Raw genomic sequence first — 21,215 nt, 5'->3', positions numbered from 1 at the left:
AGCAGCTTTCTTCAGCTCTGAACGAGTGTTTTCCACAGCTGTAAATATTTTATCGTGACAGGAATACAAACCTGTCAGCAAACAAGTTGAAAAACTTGTTTATATGAAAGAAAACTTAATACAAATGAAGAAAATGAATGATTTAAACAACTTTACAGTTTGATTCAATTTATAAAAAAAAAACAACCTTTTTTTCCCTGTAAGTTTTCTTTGCTACTATTGTAGCAGAATAGCAAATGACAATAACCAAATAAAATTTAAGTTTTGAATTTAGCTGTTTTATATTTTATTTATATTCTTTCGATGCATTGTTTAACGATCCATTCTTCCGATGCATTGTAAAACGATGCGTGTTTCGATGCATCGAACACGATGTATTGAGCACGATGCATCTACGTATTTAACGATGTTAAACGATACATCGCCGCTCCCATCTCAAAACATTCTAAAACCAGAAAAAAGAAAAGAAAAAGATTAAAACTTATTCAAATGTATAAAACATTCAAATAATTTGAAATCTATTTTTTTTATTTATTAAATTTTATTTGATAAATAAACCAACTGCAAGATGACACAACATGAACTGCAATAATATACTGATAATTTTAATAATAATAAACGTTAAAGTATTGATGTGTACTGAATGGTTTTTGAGCAAAAGAAGGCTCTATCCTACTGTAACTACATAGACAAGTTATTAATATCGTGCAAGAGCAGACAAATCCTGCTTAGCTTTTCGTGCCATGTCAAATAATTCCAACAACCAATCAAATAGATAAAACCAACCTCGTGATGTTAAAAACTTTTTAAACTAAAATTTTTATGAAAACGGTAATGGTTACTAGCTGCATTGTTTTAACTTTTAAATTGTTGGAAACAAGTTAACTAACAGTTTAGACCTGTTATAATGCAAATTATGTACGAAGATATATACAATTTAGAGTTTGTCGAAGAATGTAACGGCATTCTATAATTCATAGTTGGTTCTAGAAAGTGGAACATTATTAAAACATAAGATTTTGCAGCAAAAGAAAAAATTTTAACGCTGTTGATTTTAGTTCTAATTCTAACTGTGACCTTTGAATGTGATACAAAAAATGCGACTCTACGTGTCAGTAGGTCTACGGTATCCACTCCTTCCACACTTATTTGTTCTGAGCGCTTTTTTTCGTATTCTCTTACTCATTGCTTCATTAACTCTTCCAACATATTCTTTCTCTCACTACCTTTACTCTCTTGCCTTCCGTCCTTCCTCCAATAACATCTCCCAACAATATTTATCTGTCTGTTTCAAAAACACAGTGGATTTGTCTAAAAAAGTAAAGTGAAGGGCTGCCTGCGTACACAAACAAGGTTCACCATACAAGTGTTATAAACTTAAAGTAGAAAATGTGTATCAGTTTTGAAGTTTCCATTTTAAGACAGCTGTCAAGATTGATCAAGACATTGTACTAGTTAAGCATGCGCACATTACAAAGGCAAGTGACTACGTAATGCTTCTACATGAAAGTTCTGTTTTCCAATTGCTTGCGGTTATTAAATTAAAGAAATGTCTACTGGTAAGAAGAGAAAAGTATATTGAGTAGCTTTCTTTCATGCAGTAGCACCTACCTAAAAGAACCGGCTAGTGGGAGTACTTAAATTTTCACATGGTAGTAGTGGTCTGCCAAATAAGGGTCTAGGTGGCGACAGAATATCTTACAAATTTGTTGAAAAAAATGAAAGTGTAAAAACTGCGGTAAAGGCAAAAGCGTAGATATATATCTGTCGTCTGAATTAAAAAGTTTTAAAAACTTGTGGAAGATGTATAATAACTATAAGGAGGAACAAAAAAGTTTTGTATCAGATGTTTTACTAAATTTTTTTTTCAAGTTTAACATTGGTTTTAGTGGTCCGCATGTAATAGCATGTACGGCATGCAAATAATTGTAATGTTTGAATATGCACGAGTCAAAAGTCTAGGTTCTAGCTGAACTTAAATTGCAAAAGAAATTTCACTTGTAGAAGTATGTTGCATTTTACCGCTTACTAAAGAACTCTTATAAACACACATACAAGATTGTATACAATCTGCAGCAGGTACAAGTTCTGCCTAAAGTGTCTGTTCATGAAACTTTTTAATACAGACATCTAGCTTTATACAATTTTGAAATCTGTAACATGTCATCTAGAAAAAAATACTGTTATACATGGATTGAGAGTGAAGCAGCGTGTGGTTCAAATGAGATAGCAAGTGCGGGGTGCCACTTACTTAGTAAGGTCTTTGTTAATTTTTAGCAGTTCTAGGAAAGCCAAATTTATGTCAAATTGTTCAGCAACAGTTTTGGGGATAAAAAAAACGTTCTTTTAGGCATGGTCCAGCATTGGCTGCACGAAATAACTGTTGGTGGTGGTAGCCAGATTAAAGATGTGTCGTTGATATTTCTAGTACTTTTTACCATGTGACCGCCTATTTGGAAGAATATCACAAGACTCAGCAAGCATGTCAAATATCTTGACACTTAAAAAGAATTATGAAATATTCAAGATGCATGCTGATAAAGTGTTTATTTATGTTAAGGACTGGGTATTGTATAATTTCAAAGCAGCTGCAGCAGCATACTTGCAGTCCAACAAGCATCCGCTTGTTGGACTGCAAGAACCAAAGAGAATACTCGTTCATTTGTGTGAGTCAAAAGGAAAGTGCGTTATTACTGTAAATGGAGAAAAAGATTATAATTCAAGTACAAACAATTATCAACCACTGTTGAAAGCAAAAGCATTTCATTCAAAGGTTAAGCCAAAACAAGTTACAGGTTCCCGACCTTTGCTTACTGAGAAACTTGCGGAAATTAACAACCTCCTTAAAGTAACGTGTGGTGAAAGCTTGGAAAGTGTTCCAAAATTAGCTTTCTACAAGACACAGAAGGACAGTGATTCTATTTTTGATACAGATAATCCTGAAAATGACTGCAACTGCTGTACCGAAGATGACGTGGCATGTGTTTAACAAAAGTTAAATATAGTGGTGTGGACTTTGTGCAACTGCAGTAAGCAGTTATAATAATCAAGAGTACACTGCAGTGAAATAAATTTAAAGACAGTGATATCAAAAGTAAAAAAAGCTGTGTATTATAAGTCATTATAATAGTGCATTTTATAATATTAGCATCGTTATTAACTATGCTGAGAAAATGTTGCAAAACCGCACAATTTCCTATTTTGGTGCAAATACAGACTTATCCAAAATTTTATAACATAATTTCCAAAGGACATTTTTTATGTTCTGTTAACCTTGTTGATGTATGCTATGTTAGTTACATTACAATGTTGCCAACATAAATCAAGGAATTAAAAATTTCAAGATATGTTAAAATTTTTTAATATGGGTTAGTCTGGTTTTGCGTGGGATCTCTTCAAATGATTTTTCACCATACGTGTTTGTTATAATATTAATAATACTATTAATTAAAGTGTATTAACAAAATATTATTAATTATATTGTTAACTACAGTGTGTACTAGTTATTTTCATTATCTACTTATTATTACTCTTATCTTTTATGATACAGTTTAAATGAAATAAATTTTAGAACTAAACTTAGTTGTATTATTTTTATAAATGTTAGTGTGTTTTTAACATAAAACCGCCCCCAAAAAAGCAAAGGGTAATTCAAAGAAGAACAAAAATTTGAGAGTAAAATTTTGTTTGAGAGTAAAATTTTGTTTAATTGTTGATCACTTCATATAAATAAATTCCCCATACAAAATAATTTTTCTATAAATAAAAACAGTATGTTTTTTTTTATTTCACGAATAGTGGCTTTGCCGAATACCAAATATTCGATCAGGTGCTCGGTCGAAGCACCAAATATTTGGCTGCTGAATATTCGATGACAGCTTTTTTGTTTTTATACTTAGGTGTTATACATCAAATTTTTTCAGCGATCTCGACTTTGTAAGAAAAAGAAATGTAAGTAAAAACAATCAAACCAGTCTCTAAAGAAAATAAGCACACATCGTGACGTTAGAATAATAGGGTACTAACTCCGGTTTGTAACGTTGAAAGAACAAAATTTGCTCTACTCTCTTAAATTTTTAAAATTAAAAGTAAAAAAATTGTTAAATTCGTTAAAGTAATAGATCAAAATATCAAATGTTAAATTGATTGCTTAGAACACACATTATTTATTATTTAGTAAATAATATAAATTAGTATAAAAAAAAAATAGCGTATTGGTAGATGAGAATTATAATGTTCTATCTCCAAATTTTTATAATAAAAAGCATTTTTGTGTTCAAAAATATATAATTCTAGTATATTAATATTATCATTATTTAAATAAAATTTAAAAAAGTATGTTTTTTGTTTTTTCATTGTTATTTTCAACCTTATTAATAAAGCTGAAATTTACAATTTTATTTGTAAACAAGCAATTTTAAAAATTATAAAATTAATAATTTAAGATTAATTACAAAACATGAAAAAATATATATTTCATAAATATAAACGACAATAGCTGTAAAATAATTAAATAAATAAAAATTAAAAGTTTAATTCTCTCAACGTTAAAAAATGGAGATAGAACCCTATTATTCTAACGTCACGACATATGAAGATGCGGAAAAGAAAAGTCTTACAGCAAATGAAATTAGTTTTTATATGAAGTTGTTCGCAAAATTTAGATAGCAAACCCTCACATATTGCGGTGAGAAAACACACAAAAGTTATCATAATAGAACTTGCTAAGTTTTTTTTTTTAATTTACTGGTGGCAATGCTTCGTTTTTATTTCAATCCGGTATTTGGTATTCGGCCGATTTGCGATGTTCACGATGTTCGCGATGTTCGGCCAAATAGTAAAAAAAGTAGCCGAATGGCCGAATACCAATAGTGACCGAAAATTCTAAGTTATTTAAATCTGAATTAAATAACTACAAGTATTAGCTTGTAATAGTTTTAAAATTGTTATTGAAATAATTTTTAAAGTTAGTTATTGAAATAATTACTAATTTAATAGTTAAATAGTTATTTATTTGAGTAACGCTGAATTATTTTACTGCATTTAAACAGTCTGTTTACTTTACTACTATGTATAATATTTTAAGTAAAGCTGTTAAGTAGCCTAATATAATATAATCTTTTGCTTTAAAAACACCTGCGGCAGCGGGTTTATCTAAGAAAACTGATTTCAATTTTTCTAAAAAAATTATAAACCTAATTCTTTTAATATAACACTAGTTCTTCATTATTACGAAAGCTATTTAAAAAAAAATTAATCAGACTGCCACCAGGGAATATTCTAAGCGTTTGAGAAATGCTTAGAATATTCTCAAACGCGCCTACAGATAATCAATTATTATTATAGTCATCGATTATTAATATGATCAGGATGTCAATGATCGGGCTTTTAATCAATTTTTTGCGTTTTTCGCTGACTAAAAAAATGAGCAACCCAATAACATTTCAATATTGCGAATGATGTTGCTTGTGTTTTTGCGTAATTAGAAATTTCAAAACAAAAATTTTTGTTCCAATTTTTAAATTTTTTATTATAGATTATAAGGAAACAATAAAAACTTTACAGCTTGCTTTAGTTATAATCGCAAATTTAAAGTTAATGTTTAAAAACCTTACAATAATATTGCTAAACCATAAATTGATTTAAGTGTTGCATAGTTCAAATTGAAATTGCAAAATCTTGTAAAAGTATTGCAAAATCATAAACTGATTGAAATGTTAGGAAATTGTTGACATATCTGTTGCAAAATATCTAATATCATAAAAAAATTCTTACGAAAGTAATTGAAGTTAATACAGTATAAGGTAAAAACTTCAATAAACATTTGTTTTGAAATTATTATATATTCTAATTCAATTACAATATTTTCACAAAGTATTCGTATGTGTATGAGGGTGCAAAGCATACACACACACACACACACACACACACACACACACACACACACACACACACACATAACAGGTTGCATTACATTTATTTCGCGTTAAAACTATGTTTTATTAACTTGAATATACATATATATATATATATATATATATATATATATATATAATATATCTATATATATATATATATATATATATATATATATATATATATATATATATATATATAGATATATATATATATAGATATATATATATAGATATATATATATATATATATATATATATATATATATATATATATATATATATATATATATATATATATATATATATATATATATATATATATATATATATATATATATATATATATAGCACTTTCCATTATTTAAAAATATGCCTTTACTCTCCTTATAAAACGAAAAGCGTTATTATACTACATTAATAACATAAATAATGTCTTTACCATACGCACCTACCACACTACGTCTCCACCCTGCGAAGAAAATCCATTTATGTAGACACTGCACCGCATATGAATATATGAGAAAATTATTTGAGTTTATAATTCTACATAAAATCATTAATAAATTTAAATAATTAAACCAAATTTTGCTTTTTTTCTCTAAAACTAAAAATTTGAATTTGTTATAAAAATAAAGATGTCTTTAAATTTGAATTTTTTTTCCAAAAAAGGGGACTAATGTCGCTGATAGGGAAAATATTATCCAAAGACAAAACTAACCGATAAATTATTCATAGCTGATAAAATTTGGTTTGGCTATGACATCATTGTTTTTCACAATGTTTTGCACACAAATATAATGAAGAATCCTGATATTTAATCAGCTTTACAAAATTCCACCTTTACCAATTATAATAAAGTCAAAATGTTTGTTATGTGGCTTGCTAATTGACTTATCTTTATAAACAGCACTTGTGTGCATTAAAACCTCTCTCACAATTGAATAGGTTAGAATATCAAAACAGCCAAACAGTTTGATTATACAGCAACTCTAAATTTATATTTGCAAATAACGCATTGCGCATTTGTTTGCACAATAGGGTAACAGTTATATCTAAACAGGTTTTTAGTCAGTTTTCATTTGAATGAATTTAGAGTAACGTGTATTTTAAAGCAAACGTTGATTGACGTGTGCGACAGTTCTACATAACACAATATTAAGGCTTAAGAAATTGATTTTTTAATAAACTTTTTCAATTTTTCTATTTTTTTAATTTCACTCTTTTTTTTTAGGATTTTTTTTCTACTATTGTTTAAATTGGCTATATTTTCTTCTTTTTTTTTCTTAGCATTTATTATTGTTGAAATTAGCACTACTGTTAGCTTGAAACTTCTGAGAGGTTACTATCATCAAATTAAGTTATTCACAATTACTACTTTTTAATTTTGTTTCGTTTGTTCAGCAAATGAAGAAAATAAAAAATCATTGTGTCAGTCGAGTTGGTGGTAGCAAACCAAAAGTTGCAACTCCAGAAGTTGTTAACAAAATTGAAGCTTTAAAAAGAGAAAAACACGATATGTTTGCTTGGGAAATCAGAGAAAAATTAATTGACTCTAAGTTGTGTCCACCATCGCAATGCCCAAGTATAAGTTCAATTAATCGTATTCTTCGTAAGAGAGCTGCTGAACGCGCAGCTGAACGCGCAGCAACAGACAATACTTTTCACAAAGGTAAACCGAATCTATCACATTCACAACTTAATTATACAAAAGATTTTTTCTTAAAAAAAGAACTCAGCTCTTTATTTCCTGTAAATAATCATTTATATTCAGATAAAACAACGAAAATATATCCTCAAATATATGAAAATTTAAAATACATGCACAATTGTTATTACCCTCATCAAAATAATTGTATAAATTGCATGAACTATAATTTCGTGAATGCTGGAATTTGTGCTCCTCCGCTTTTGCCAATATCAGAGCTTCGAGGTGATGTAAATAATGCACAATCTAAAATTGGAGGTATAAATTATTTATAACCATTTTTTTTGAAACATCCTATATATTACCTTTTTTTTTATTTCAGTTTAGATTTGAACTCTATTAGAAAGTACTTTTGATGTCAGGCACATCCTAATTATTTTTTTTAAAAGCATTCAATTTCACTATCGTCACAACTTAATAGCTAAAAAGTTCCATCATATATATATCCAGGTTTTTGTTTTAAGACGCTGTAAATAAAGCGTTAATGCCAGAGGCGATTCTACGGGAGAAGGTAAGGGCGGACTGGGGGCGTTTAGGGGGAAGGAGTACCCCCTCCCCAAAGAAGACGATTTACAAGTTATAGTTGAGTAATATAGTTGGCTAGCCGTTAATTTGACACATTTGAGTCGGATGAGTTTTTGTTTTGAGGACCTTATTGGTTTTTGGTTTTAGAAAGCAGTTGCTAATTTTTAAGGATTCTCTCCCCCCCCCCCCCCCCCCCCCCCCTCCTCTTTATTTTATTCCTAGAATCGCCTCTAATTATAGCTTTAAAAAGTGAAACAATTTTTATCCAGTATTAAATTAATCATAAGCCCATAAACTTTATGTGTTACCTAAACTTATTCAATTTTGATCAAGATAAAATTGTATACATATATACTTTCAAATTATTCTAACTATATATATATATATATATATATATATATATATATATATATATATATATATATATATATATATATATATATATATATATATATATATATATATATACTAATATAGATATATATATATATATATATATATATATATATATATATATATATATATATATATATATATATATATATATATATATATATATATATATAATATATATATATATATATATATATATATATATATATATAAAAAGTATATTTTTATTTAGAATAACTTGAATGTTTTATTTAGATATTTTTCAGAGAGACCGCCAGATTTCAAAGGACGATTTACAAGAGCGAACAAAACTAGTGTATAGTTGCACATGTTTGGATTGCATTAAATTTAGATCAGAAAAAGCTCTCAAGTTGACGCCTTTATACAAAAACGATTCTTTTTATAACATGTTTTCCGTCCAAGAATTTCAAGATAATACTAGTTATCGATTGGGAATGAACGAACGAAAAAAAGCACACGTTGCTTATACTGGAAATTGTTTCAAACAACTAGAGGAAACATATAAGTACTTTCATTGTTCTAACCTTAATATAAAAGATGATCTGCAAAAAAGAAATGAAATAAGAGTTCATGCAAATCCCAAAAATTTAATCCCGTGCAAGAATGCACATGTCTAAATACTAACTTATAGAAAAATTTAAATTTAAATTTAACTGTTTTTCTAATGGAATTTTATTTTTTATCAGTTGTGGTTTTTTAAGAAGACAATCAAAAGATACAAAAGAAATTCAAAAGATACAAAGGAACATTAAGAAATAATTCGAAAATATATAAAGTTAATGATATTTTTATATTGTTACTCTAATTTTCTTCTACTTGGAAGTGTCTGAAATTATAATTGCATTAAAAACAACATCAACAAAAAAAATAAAATAAAAGACAAGAAACTTAAACAAATTTATACTTATTTACAAGGCTATTACGTCAAAAACCAAGTCAAGTGGATATGGTGAGTAGTATATTGAAGGCAAATACAGTCTCCTTCATATTAATATTTCAAATAAACAAAATTTAAATATGGTTTTATCTTTTTAAGAACGATATTGTTGTTTTATATTTGAAATTTAAAAAAAAGTTTAAGCTTTGTTTGATAATACTTCTAGTAATTTATGCCCCTTTTTTAAAGTCTATTAAAGTACTTTTATGCTTTATTTTCTATTTTTGTGTTAAACTTAGCAGACAACAGGATATGCCAAACAATATACTCAAAAACTCCTGAAACTGAGAAGCTGCTTCTAAAATTAAGTAGATATAAGATGTTGCTTTTGTAACTAAGAACCTGCTCCTGAAAGTTAGAAACTGTTCCTGTTACTAAAATAACTGATGTGACTATATTTATTATTAAAGTTTATAATTAATTTACTTGAACCTTAATATTATTTCCAAAATTATGGCCGACTTGTTTTATTTTAACAACTGATGTTTTAGTACCGAAAATACAACCTCAATTGCTATTACATCCAATGCATAGACATTGTTTGGTATAATTTAACAACCGATGAAGTAACAAATAAAGAGTCTGTAGACTCATTATTTATATACAAATATTTATCAAACCTGTATTTGTTTTTCTTCGAGATGGTTTTTTAAAACCTTTAATAATAACTAAATTTTTTCCAATAACTTTTAAAATTTTTACTTTTTGCATCACAAGCTTATTCAGAAATAGGTCTACTCATTATGTGTATACATAGGTCTACTCATCATGTGTATGTCTATAACTATGTCATGTTAATGCACCAATACTTTGTGCACAGATTGTAATACCATAGATAAAGTGAAGCATACAGTTTAACAGTGTTAAAACAATAGTCCTTAAATTTGAGGAAGTCTATTTCATATTCTGAAAATGGTGTTTCTAAGATATTGTAAAATATGAATTTAAGGTTTTGATTGATGCAATTTCAGTTGTGAGTTGATATTCTGCAGGAACACGTTTTGAGGTATCACTATGATTATCTGTTCTAGAACCGCAACTTTTAGAAAAATTAAAAACAAATCTTATTTTATTTATAAGGCTTCATTGTTTTGACCTTGCTTGCTACTTTTTTTTTTCTTTTTTATATGCAGTATGCAAAATCATCTCAAAAATTGAATCCATACATGTAGACTGAAGAGACTATATTTGAATCTTCAGTGAGTATATTCTTTATTAGGCTATTATCAAGGCTCTTCATCTTGTTTCGGTGGAACACCACACGTTTAACAATATTGGAATAAGTTAGTTGTTCCAGATAATATGACTTAAATCTTTCTATCAGCTAATTTTAATTACATAATCCACTTCACTTAAATTATACTTGCACTTTACTTCCTCATACAACTAATACAATCATATTCAAGTCTTTTAACTTACTTTTAATTGTTTTCTACAAGTTTTTTTACATGCGAAAAGAAGTCAAAAGACATATTCTTTTGACTTCTTTTTGTATGCAAACCTTAAGGGTTTGCAGTAGGTTATGGATGATGACTTTTGATTTCTCTAAATAAGCACTTTTTCATTGGTTTCGGGAAATCCAATCAAATATAATGGGACGAGGTAAGTCATGGATATGATTCTTTATATTATCCGTTCAAGATCTTGAACTGCACAGAATATTTGTAAAGTGTGAATCATTAACTTTTTTAAGGTACTAAAACTGAATAATTTTCCGCTGTTATATTTGCAGGATACCGTTTTAACTCTGCATTCCTTAAATCATTGTAAGCTGTATAAATTTAATGTTCTTTTTCCAAGGCTCCACTTCTAATCGAAAATTTAGTCAAACAGGCATCTAATGTTAAGGGCAGTGCTTAACCTGCTGAATATTTACTTGCTTAATCTGTATTTTAATTGTTTGAAACCTTCTTGTCAGAAATAACATTAGATTCATCTCTTAATTTTTTACTAGCTGAAAAAGTAATTCATTAATGAATAAATGAGATTTAAGCAACCTAGACACTAGATAATAAGATAAACACACGCCGTTTATTAGTTTTATTAGAAGCATCATTAAGTTTAACAGTTTTTGACACCTCCTTGTAGTTGGTTTATCATCTATTTTTCCGACAATGAAATGTTAGTTAAGCCAGTTCATCGACGTTTTTTGAAAACTTTTGACAGTATAATTAACAGATCTTCTTTTTCTTTGATTCAAGATAAACAAATTGTCGAACATCAAACGAACTTCGCCATCAACATGTCAAAGTTCGTTTAACTTTGCATCAAATTAAATTTAAACGTTGAATACTGAATACTCGTTATACTTGGTTATTAAAATATTTGGTCCTCATAAAACGTTGGGCAATAAATGTATTTGATATTCGTTCTACACTACGCTAAAAAAACCTCACCTTTCGCTAAAATTCAGTTTACAATTCATTTTAAACTCTTTTTAAAGTAAAGATTCCCACATAAGTAATTTTCTTGGGACATTATTAGCAATTTTTATAACTTTTTCTAGACGTTGTTAATGATTGGTACACAAATAATTCCGCTTGGTTATTATATCCGCACGAAGGAATTCACGTGAGAACGCACGCGAAAGTCGTAGCACTAAACGTAATAACCGGATTTTACAAGAGGAAACAACAAACATTACATTATAGATTATTTAATAAAGCGAAATAATATTATAGATCATTTAATAAAGCGACATTTATTTTTTGTTTTTTGTTTGTTTGTTTCTATATTTATTTATTATTAATGAAAGTTTGGTGTCCCTTCTTTGGTGTCAATCACTTAATAAAAATATTACAATTATTTTAATCGCTTTTTATTTATACAGTTACATTTCTTAATATTACTATTGCTTTTTAAAAAAATGGTAATAACCCCTGGTGACAAAAATGGTAATAACCCCTGGTGACAAAAATTTGGCACAAAATAAACACAGACAGTAATAGTACAACTAAAAGTTTAATGATTAAAAAATATTTTACAGAATATTAAACAATATATTAGTTTTTTATTTTCGGGACTGCAATAATGATTTCTCGCCATTACGACGTACGGCATCAACTTTTTTGTATACATGTTCGCACATGCGTTGTACAAGATTTTTATGAATTTTTTTTAAACAAGAATGGATTTTTTTTTGCAGCTGATCTTCACTTTCAGCTTCCCAATTGTTTTCATACGCGTAGCCTTTAAGGATTGACCAGAAATCTTCAATTGGTTGTAATTCTGGGACACATGCTGGATTATCAAATTTTGTCACATAACGGATATTTTTCTCATCGGGGTAATTGGTCACACTTATCATTCGTACTCAGATGACGCAAAAAATGCACCAAAAAATGTAAAATATAAGCGTAAAAGCAAATTTGAAAAAGAAATTCTCTTCAGCATAATGTGAAGAGGCCAAGCCAGGCCAGAATACATAATTACCATCACTGTGATGTTTGTTGATAAAAGGAATCAATCGTTTGATAATGAAATCATTTTTGTACACTGTTTGGTTAATTGCCAGTCTTGCAGGAACAATAAATGGTTTCGAGATTCCACGAGGGGATATGGTAATCCACACAAGAATTTTTTTTTCAAATTTGCTTTTGGGCTTATATTTTACATTTTTTGGTGCATTTTTTGCGTCATCTGAGTAAAATCCAACATTCAAATTTTTATTTGTATGTTTAAATGTAAAATAAGACTCATCGTCAATGACAAAGTCGCGGTTTCTGAATTTGCGACAAATTCTTCCACACTTCAGTTGCAACTGCTTTAACTGTTTCTCAGTGCGATCAGGGATTTGTTTTTTCTTAAAATAACAAATGTTTGTTTTGTTTTTTATTGTTTTTACAATGTAGGAATGATCACACTTGAATTTATTTGCAATTTTTCTTGTTGAAGTTCCAGACCGGTTGTTCAAAAGACCTTTCAAGCGATTGATGTTCCCAGCAGTCATAATTTTTGGTTTTCTGCCTGATCAAGGCTTGCGAGACTTTGGCTCATTGTTCTTCCACTTTGCCATATAACGTTTAATGGTTCTTTCGGGGTGATTAGAGGCAACAAAATACTCTACGGTGCTCTTCGCTTTAGCGTTAGGATGCAAATTAAAATAGTTGTACACAACTAATTACAATAGTTGTTCAATTAAAGTAGTTGACTTCATTTTTGGATAACTTTTTTATTAATTAATCTAAGTAAACAAAACTTTCAGTAAAAGATAAGTAACACTTTATAAACAAAATAACTAAAAAACTAAGACAAGATAACTAAAAATTCAATAAGTTTTAGCTTATCAAAGATTGTGGCAAATTTTTGTCACCAGTGGTTATTATTATTTACTTATTTACACTTTAACATCACTTTTAAGCACTTTGTTATACGTAATTATATATAATATAGTGCACATATATTCAAAGCAGAAACCTAAAATTGTCTAAAACAACTTTCCGCTTCGCTGGTTCTGAATTAGTTTTCGTTTACAAATTCAACGTCACTTAATTTAAATGATAATGCTGACATAAATTAGTACGTGTACAAATAATCTTAATAGGCAGATTAAGATGTTTAATTTAAGGTAAAGAAAACAATTATTTAAGACGTATTAAGCCTTATTTTGTATGCTATGGTTTTAGTGTATATATTTTGTTAAATCTACAATCTTACAAGAATTGTACCAAAATGTTTTTTTGGCTACAACAAATATTCAAGTGTTACAAATATACTTATGGAAGGATTAACAACTACTTTATTGCTTAACTGTAGACAACTGTCTTAAAAATCAGCGCGTCACCAGCGTCAGTAAAATGCACCTGTGTATGCTGTAATCAGAATTAATAATTGATTATGTTTATCTTAAATATGTACCTTTTATTGTACTTGTTGTCTGCATCAAATAAATATTAATAATAATAAAAAATTGTAATAATAAAAATAATAAGTACACAATTACTACCGCCTTTTATTATTAATGTTATTATTATTGTTATTGTTATTACTAATATTATTATTAATGTTATTGTTATTATTATTGTTATTGTTTCTATTATTATTATTGGTATTATTATTATTATCTTAATCACCTTCTGTAAATATTTTTACACGGTTAAAGTACAATATATATATATATATATATATATATATATATATATATATATATATATATATATATATATATATATATATATATATATATATATATATATATATATATATATATATATATATATATATATATATAAAAGAGAAAAAATAGGTTGTTAGATTGTTAGAATGGTCACAGAGTTTTTTAAAATGGAAACTTCAGATGCTATCTTCGAGCAGGAAGGAAAGTAAGAATATTTACGCTCTAGTTAAATTTTAGAGGGTGTTGAAGAAAGTTCTGTAGAATGGTTTTATTAGTTACAGGACAATTTTGTAGGCATTGCAGTTTTAGTATGTAAGAAAACAATAAAGAATAAAGAAAAATTTTATTTGGTGAAAAAAACGTTAATTGAAAGTACATCTAAAAATAGTCAGAGATTTTAATTGTGATTTTAAGATCAATAGAGTTTTTCATAGAGTTGGCGACAAGTTGTTACCAGCCAGACAAGTTGTTCCCAACATACCTTAAAAATATTAAACTAGTATTAAGAGTTTTACTCTAATTATGAAACAACAAAAAGGGTAGTATAGTAACTTTATTTTCAATCTGACACAAACTAAGAATCATGAGTAGAACCAGAGAGATCATCCGAGGCAGGAATAGGAGTTCATTATCATAGTGTAGTAGATAACGTTCTGGCTTCATATATGCATCATTGGTAAAGAACAAGGCACGAACTTCCTAATTAAATGGTATTCCGCGACACTCTGCGATAAGACTGTAGGAATTATTGGAGCACCTAAATAACTAATTAAAAATATATGTATTAATAATAATGAAAAAAAATAGTTCCGTGTCTGGAAACAACTTATTAGGATATTTAAAAAGTTTTTTAAACGTTATTGCGGAATATCTCATCTATTTTTAAGAAAAAAGCGTTGTTTTTTTTTTGTTTTTTGTTTTTGTTAGTAATTACTAAAGGATCCTGTAGATTTGAGTCTTAATTTTTGCAACATGTTTCTTTTCTGTGAATAAAACTTATACAACTTTCAACTTGATTTAAAAGTTGACCATTTATATAAAAACAAGTTTGAGCCAAAATAAAAATTAAATTTTGATAATTTTTTGGGATCCGTAGCCCCAATTTGGGGCCAGTATACTTATTTTTTCAAACAACAGGATGGATCTTAAAACTTATTTTTTTTAAATTAAGTATTTTTATACAGCAAATAATATATACTTCAAAAAAACAATATTTACATGTCTCCATTTTAAATATATGTTAAAAAGCACACAAAAATGTTATTCACAACACCTAACGAAAGTTAAAAATATTATTATGCGCATACGTATAAATGCGCTTAACAATGGGTTAAAATAATTATTTTAAAAATTCGTGTTTTATAAAATTAAGTGCTGGTTATAGCATATTAAGGTACTTATTAAGTAAAGGTGAGGTATTACCCTAACTTAATAAGTACCTTAATATGTTATAGCTGATATTAACGTTTTTAAACTTAACATTAAAACATCTGTGGTTTATAAGTTAAAGTGTTACTATTATCACATGATAAGCTCTATATCTTAAGTTCGGTCAAAGTAAGTTTTATGTTTTTGAGGTATTATTATATTATATAAGTAAGGTCCACGGTACAATTCAAAATCTCGAGAATTTTTTTTATGGATAATGTTAAGTTTCCTGTTCATCGTGTGATAAATCTGTATATTGTCAAATATCTATAAAATTTACATCGTGTGATGTTAACTTTAAAGATACTTTATGCATTCAAGTTTTTAAAAAAAGGATTGGCACGAGTGAATTTATTATTTCTACTAAGTTTTTCATAAATTTTTTCGGACCATTTACTGCGTATTAGGACCTACACCCCGTTAAATAATTTTGAAGAAAATAATGGTTTGAATGTAAAAAATTTTTTTCCTATAAGAAATGAATTTCCTTTAAGAAATGTGTATCAAACACGCAGACTTAACTAATTACCGAAGCACATTAATAGCAAAAGTGTTTCTATCGTGACGAATGCGAAAAAAATTTATCGCACTGTTTTGATGTTTATAGAAATTTGGAGCTATTTTAAAAAATTCTCTCGCTTTCGTTTAATATAGTATATAATATCTTTATATATGTTATTTATATAATACTAATCGAACTTTAAAAATGTTTTATTTTGTATTTTAGAAAATCGGAAAATATAAAAAAAATAATAAAAAAATTATCATGCAAGCGACAGGATTTGAACGTGTGTTCAACACGTCTTGAGCTTCGAAAGCGCAGCGAGCTAACCACTTCGGCTACTAGGGCATACAAATTATGCAAATTTTAACACTATTTAATAAATAAAAGATATAAACTTAATAAAACCGCAAATGAATGATACAAATAAATTAAGAGAGATGTCGCTTCAGCAATTTTCCAGTATAAGAAAAACTGTGAAACTTGATATAATTTTTAATATTACATAGTTTGAAGTTTACATAAGTTAGATATTTGGATACACTTTCGTTCACTCTTTCTTATATCTAAAGTGTAACTTATTGTAACTTTATTTTATTCTTTTTCCAAGTTAGGATCTGCTTTTGGGGATGCAGTTAGCCTAAAAATAATAATAGTTTTCTCCCTTTTCTCTCTCTCTTTTGTTTCATTTGTTACAGAGTTGGTAATATTGATTTCATCACTTGATTTATTACCTGAAGAAGAATTCCATCATTAACTACAAATTATAGACCTATTTCTATGACATGCATTGTTTTTAAAGTTATGAAGTCAATCATTGCAGAATGCATTATAAATTTACTAATCAATAACCCTATTACCGCTCATTTGTCTTTTTAAAGCGTAGGTCGATCTGTACACAGATATTGCCGATCTTAAATGAGTGAATCACTGCTGCTAATAACAAAAAGATAGTTGATATTGTATATTTAGACTTTGAGAAAAACTTTGATTTTGTGACTCAATCTAAGTTACTGTTCAAACTGCATTGTTATGGTATCCAGTCTTAATTGCTAAGCTGGATTACCAATTTTTAACAAATCGCTCTCAATGCGTCTGCGTTTGGTAACTCGATTTCAAAAATTCCTGTAAAGAGTAGAATACCTAAAGAAACTGTTTTAGGACCCATCTAGTTTTTAAGTTTTTATAAACGATGTAACTTCATGTATTGATTTGATTGCTGCACTAAATTATTTGCATATGACAGGAAGTTATATCAAGCAAGAAATGATGGAAACAACATCCACCTCATCAGTACTTTATGAAATTTTTCAGAATGGTTAAAAGTTTGGCAACTTAATATAGCAACCAAAAATATTTTCATCGTCGTTATGGAAACAGTTCTTTACCATTAAATTCATACTCAATAAACATTGGTAGGGGAGAACTTGCACCCTTGATCCGTAAGCACCTTTGATCCTATAGCCTTATCTCCTTACTTACATGACTTATTAAAGAGAGCTGATAACCAGCGTGTTATAAATATCTTCAAAATTAATTGTATTTTGGTTAGAGAGTAGACCACTATTAAATTTATTTCTAAAGAGTTTGATTTTGACGATAAAAAGTAATTTTTTTACTTTTACAAGGAACCCCACATCTTTAATATTATTTTGAGTTGAATAATTTTGCTTATGTCATTTTGTAACTTAACTATTCACCTCTTGTATAGTTGCTTTTGGTAAGCTATGGAAGCATCTAATATGACAAAAAAAGAATTTTTGCAAAAATTGAGCGGGTTAACACCCTTGATCCTAATGCGTTTATGCACCTTTGATCCTATGATCAAAGGTGCATACACACATACAAACAAAATGTTTAACCAATAAAGTAACATGTACAATATGTCATATTGTTTTTAAATAAATTTTTTTCTTCCAAAATGTAGCCTTAAAAGTAGATTTTATACTATTTTGTGTTTTTTTTGTCCTCTAATACTTTTCTATAATATAATTGTATTCATATATATATATATATATATATATATATATATATATATATATATATATATATATATATATATATATATATATATATATATGTATATATATATATATATATATATATATATATTTATATATATATATATATAGATATATATTTATATATATATATTTATATATATATATATAAAAGTAGATTTTATACTTTAATTTTATATTTTGTGTTTTTTTTGTCCTCCTAATACTTTTATATAATATAACTGTATTCATATATATATATATATATATATATATATATATATATATATATATATATATATATATATATATATATATATATATATAAAAGTAGATTTTATACTTTAATTTTATATTTTGTGTTTTTTTTGTCCTCCTAATACTTTTATATAATATAACTGAACAGTGGCTTCGTGGTTTTATGTTACGTAGGAATGAGTTATCTTTACGAAATCCAGAAGCTACTAGTATGGCACGAGCATCTGCTTTTAATAGTTATACAGTCGGAGAATTTTTCACCAATCTAAAAGATGTTGGTCTGCGACACAAATTTCAGCCACAAAACATATATAATGTTGATGAGACAGGTCTTACAACCGTTCAAAAACCAGTTAAAGTAATTGCTGAAAAAGGAGATAAACAAGTTGGAAGGATAACTTCAGCAAAAAGAGGGACATTGGTAACAGTTTGTTGTGCAGTTAATGCAATAGGAAACTCAATCCCTCCATTTTTTATTTTTCCAAGAGTTCATTTCAAAGGAAGTATGTTAAATGGTGGTCCACCTGGATGTGTTGGGGTTGCAAATCCATCTGGCTGGATGAATTGTGCAATGTTTTTTGAGTGGATGAAACATTTAATTCAAAATGTAATATGTTCACCAGCTAATCCAGTGCTTTTACTTCTTGACAACCATGAGAGCCATGTTTCAATTGTGTGTTTAGATTTAGCTAAAAAAAATGGCATAACTATGCTGTCCTTTCCACCACATTGTAGTCACCAGCTGCAGCCATTAGATCGGTCAGTTTATGGGCCTTTGAAACGTTATTAAAATACAGCCTATGATAATTGGGTTGTATCTAATCCAAGACCAATGACCACATATGATATAGCTGCAGTTGTAAGGAAAGCTTATGCACAAGCTTTTACTTTGTCTAACATTTCTGCAGGATTTGCTGTGGCAGGAATTGAACCCTTTAATCCTAACGTATTTTCTGATAATGAGTTTTTGGCTTCATATGTAACAGATCGTCCAGAACCTATTACTGCTAACCCATTTCCAGGTGTTATTGATCCAGTTTCTGCTATTGTTCATGCCCCAGCTTTTAATTAATCATTGATGTCAAGTCTGTCATTAGGACCAGCTTGTAGTGTATTGCCAATTCAGCCTATATCTGAACCTGTAAGTCAACTATCCAGTGTTTCTATTAATATCTCTCATCAAGAAAGTCTAGAAAAAATTAGGCCATTTCCGAAAGCTGGATCAAGGAAGTTCATTAAAGGACGTAAGCGTCAGCGTACCCGAATTCTCACAGACACCCCTGTTCCAAATGAACTAAATAGGCTTCAGGAAATGAAAAAAAAGTCTCAGTCAAAAAAAAAAAATATGAAACGCAAAATAAGATCTTCATGACAAGGAAAAGAAAACTTGATCTTGAAAGTAATGAAAAAAAAAACGTTGAGTCTCAGTAAAAAATAACATTTTTTTTGATCTTGATCTTGAAATGACCTGTAAAGTTATACACAACCTTGTCAATCGACCTCTTTCTGAGTTTTTTACATTTGCTCCTTCTTACTATCATACAAGATGTCATGCCCAAAAACTAAATTCACGTATAAAATTTAAAAATGATACACGAAGGTTTTTCTACTGTGTTATCAAGATATGGAAATCTCTACCAGATTATATTTTTTACTCGTCCACTTCGTCTTTGTTCAATTCAAATTTAAAAAAGTATAATGTTCATCACCATTGCACACTACTTTAACAAGATTTTTTTTTTTTTCGGTGTTATATCAGAGTAATTTTATTATTACCTGTATCACCTTTTTATATTTCTTATTTTTAAATGCAAATAAATCAGAAATTATATCTAAACTGCTACGACTCTTTCTCGCCATTAACTTGGGTGCAATGGCTGCCGTGAGTTTCGTGTCGATTTCTTAAGATCAAGCATTACTATTAAGTTGCTCTAATTAATATATAATATGATGATAGTATGATATATTTTTATAAATCAATCTTAATGCATGTTTCGGATGCATATATAGAGAATTTAGTTTAGATTTAGTGACTGGATAGTTCAGTTGATTAGAGCGTTAAACAAGTTGTTAAAATCGGAACTGTTGTGCAATGCGAATTTAAATCCAGTCACTGCCTAGAAAAAAAAGTTCTATAGAATTAATATAAACTTTTGAAACATACGGTCTATAGAAATTCTATAGAAATGCTATAGAATTTCTATAGAATGTCTATTAATTTCTATAGAAATTGCTTTAAAACATTTTTTTCTATATAAATATTTTAAGAAAAAAGTTATTTAGGAAATTAACAGAGATTCTTTAGAATTTCTGTAAGCCAAGTGTTTCAAAAGTTTATTGATATTCTATAAAACTTTTTTCCTGGGTAAATGCAGTCCGCGCCAAACGAATAGCACATGCAATAATTTAGTA

General features: G+C 28.1%; 2 protein-coding genes across 3 annotated transcripts; both read left to right on the top strand.

The window, feature by feature from the left end:
• Window positions 1-7,190: 7,190 nt before the first annotated feature.
• On the top strand, window positions 7,191-9,656 carry LOC100203334 (uncharacterized). Of its 2 annotated transcripts, XM_065812231.1 has the most exons (3): window positions 7,191-7,587; window positions 7,690-7,881; window positions 8,797-9,656. In XM_065812231.1, the coding sequence occupies exons 1-3, from the start codon at window positions 7,323-7,325 to the stop codon at window positions 9,177-9,179; spliced, it is 840 nt and encodes a 279-aa protein (XP_065668303.1). In that variant the 5' UTR covers window positions 7,191-7,322; the 3' UTR covers window positions 9,180-9,656. The 2 variants fall into 2 exon arrangements, with proteins under 2 accessions (XP_065668303.1, XP_065668302.1); XM_065812230.1 differs by having other exon boundaries at window positions 7,191-7,881.
• Window positions 9,657-19,014: 9,358 nt separating this feature from the next.
• LOC136087966 (uncharacterized) lies at window positions 19,015-19,593 on the top strand. Its single transcript, XM_065811598.1, has one exon. The coding sequence runs from the start codon at window positions 19,015-19,017 to the stop codon at window positions 19,591-19,593; it is 579 nt and encodes a 192-aa protein (XP_065667670.1).
• Window positions 19,594-21,215: the final 1,622 nt, after the last annotated feature.

This window comes from Hydra vulgaris, chromosome 12 (genome assembly GCF_038396675.1).
Source record: "Hydra vulgaris chromosome 12, alternate assembly HydraT2T_AEP".
NCBI classification, from domain to species: domain Eukaryota; kingdom Metazoa; phylum Cnidaria; class Hydrozoa; order Anthoathecata; family Hydridae; genus Hydra; species Hydra vulgaris.
This window is presented reverse-complemented; position numbering and strand designations above follow the sequence as displayed.

Bases quoted from the DNA above. Each gene is read 5' to 3' on its own strand.
- LOC100203334 (XM_065812230.1), top strand. From the start codon at position 7,323: ATGAAGAAAATAAAAAATCATTGTGTCAGTCGAGTTGGTGGTAGCAAA. The intron at 7,882-8,796 runs GTATAAATTATT...TGTTTTATTTAG, and splicing joins TGCACAATCTAAAATTGGAG to ATATTTTTCAGAGAGACCGC.
- LOC136087966 (XM_065811598.1), top strand. From the start codon at position 19,015: ATGGCACGAGCATCTGCTTTTAATAGTTATACAGTCGGAGAATTTTTC.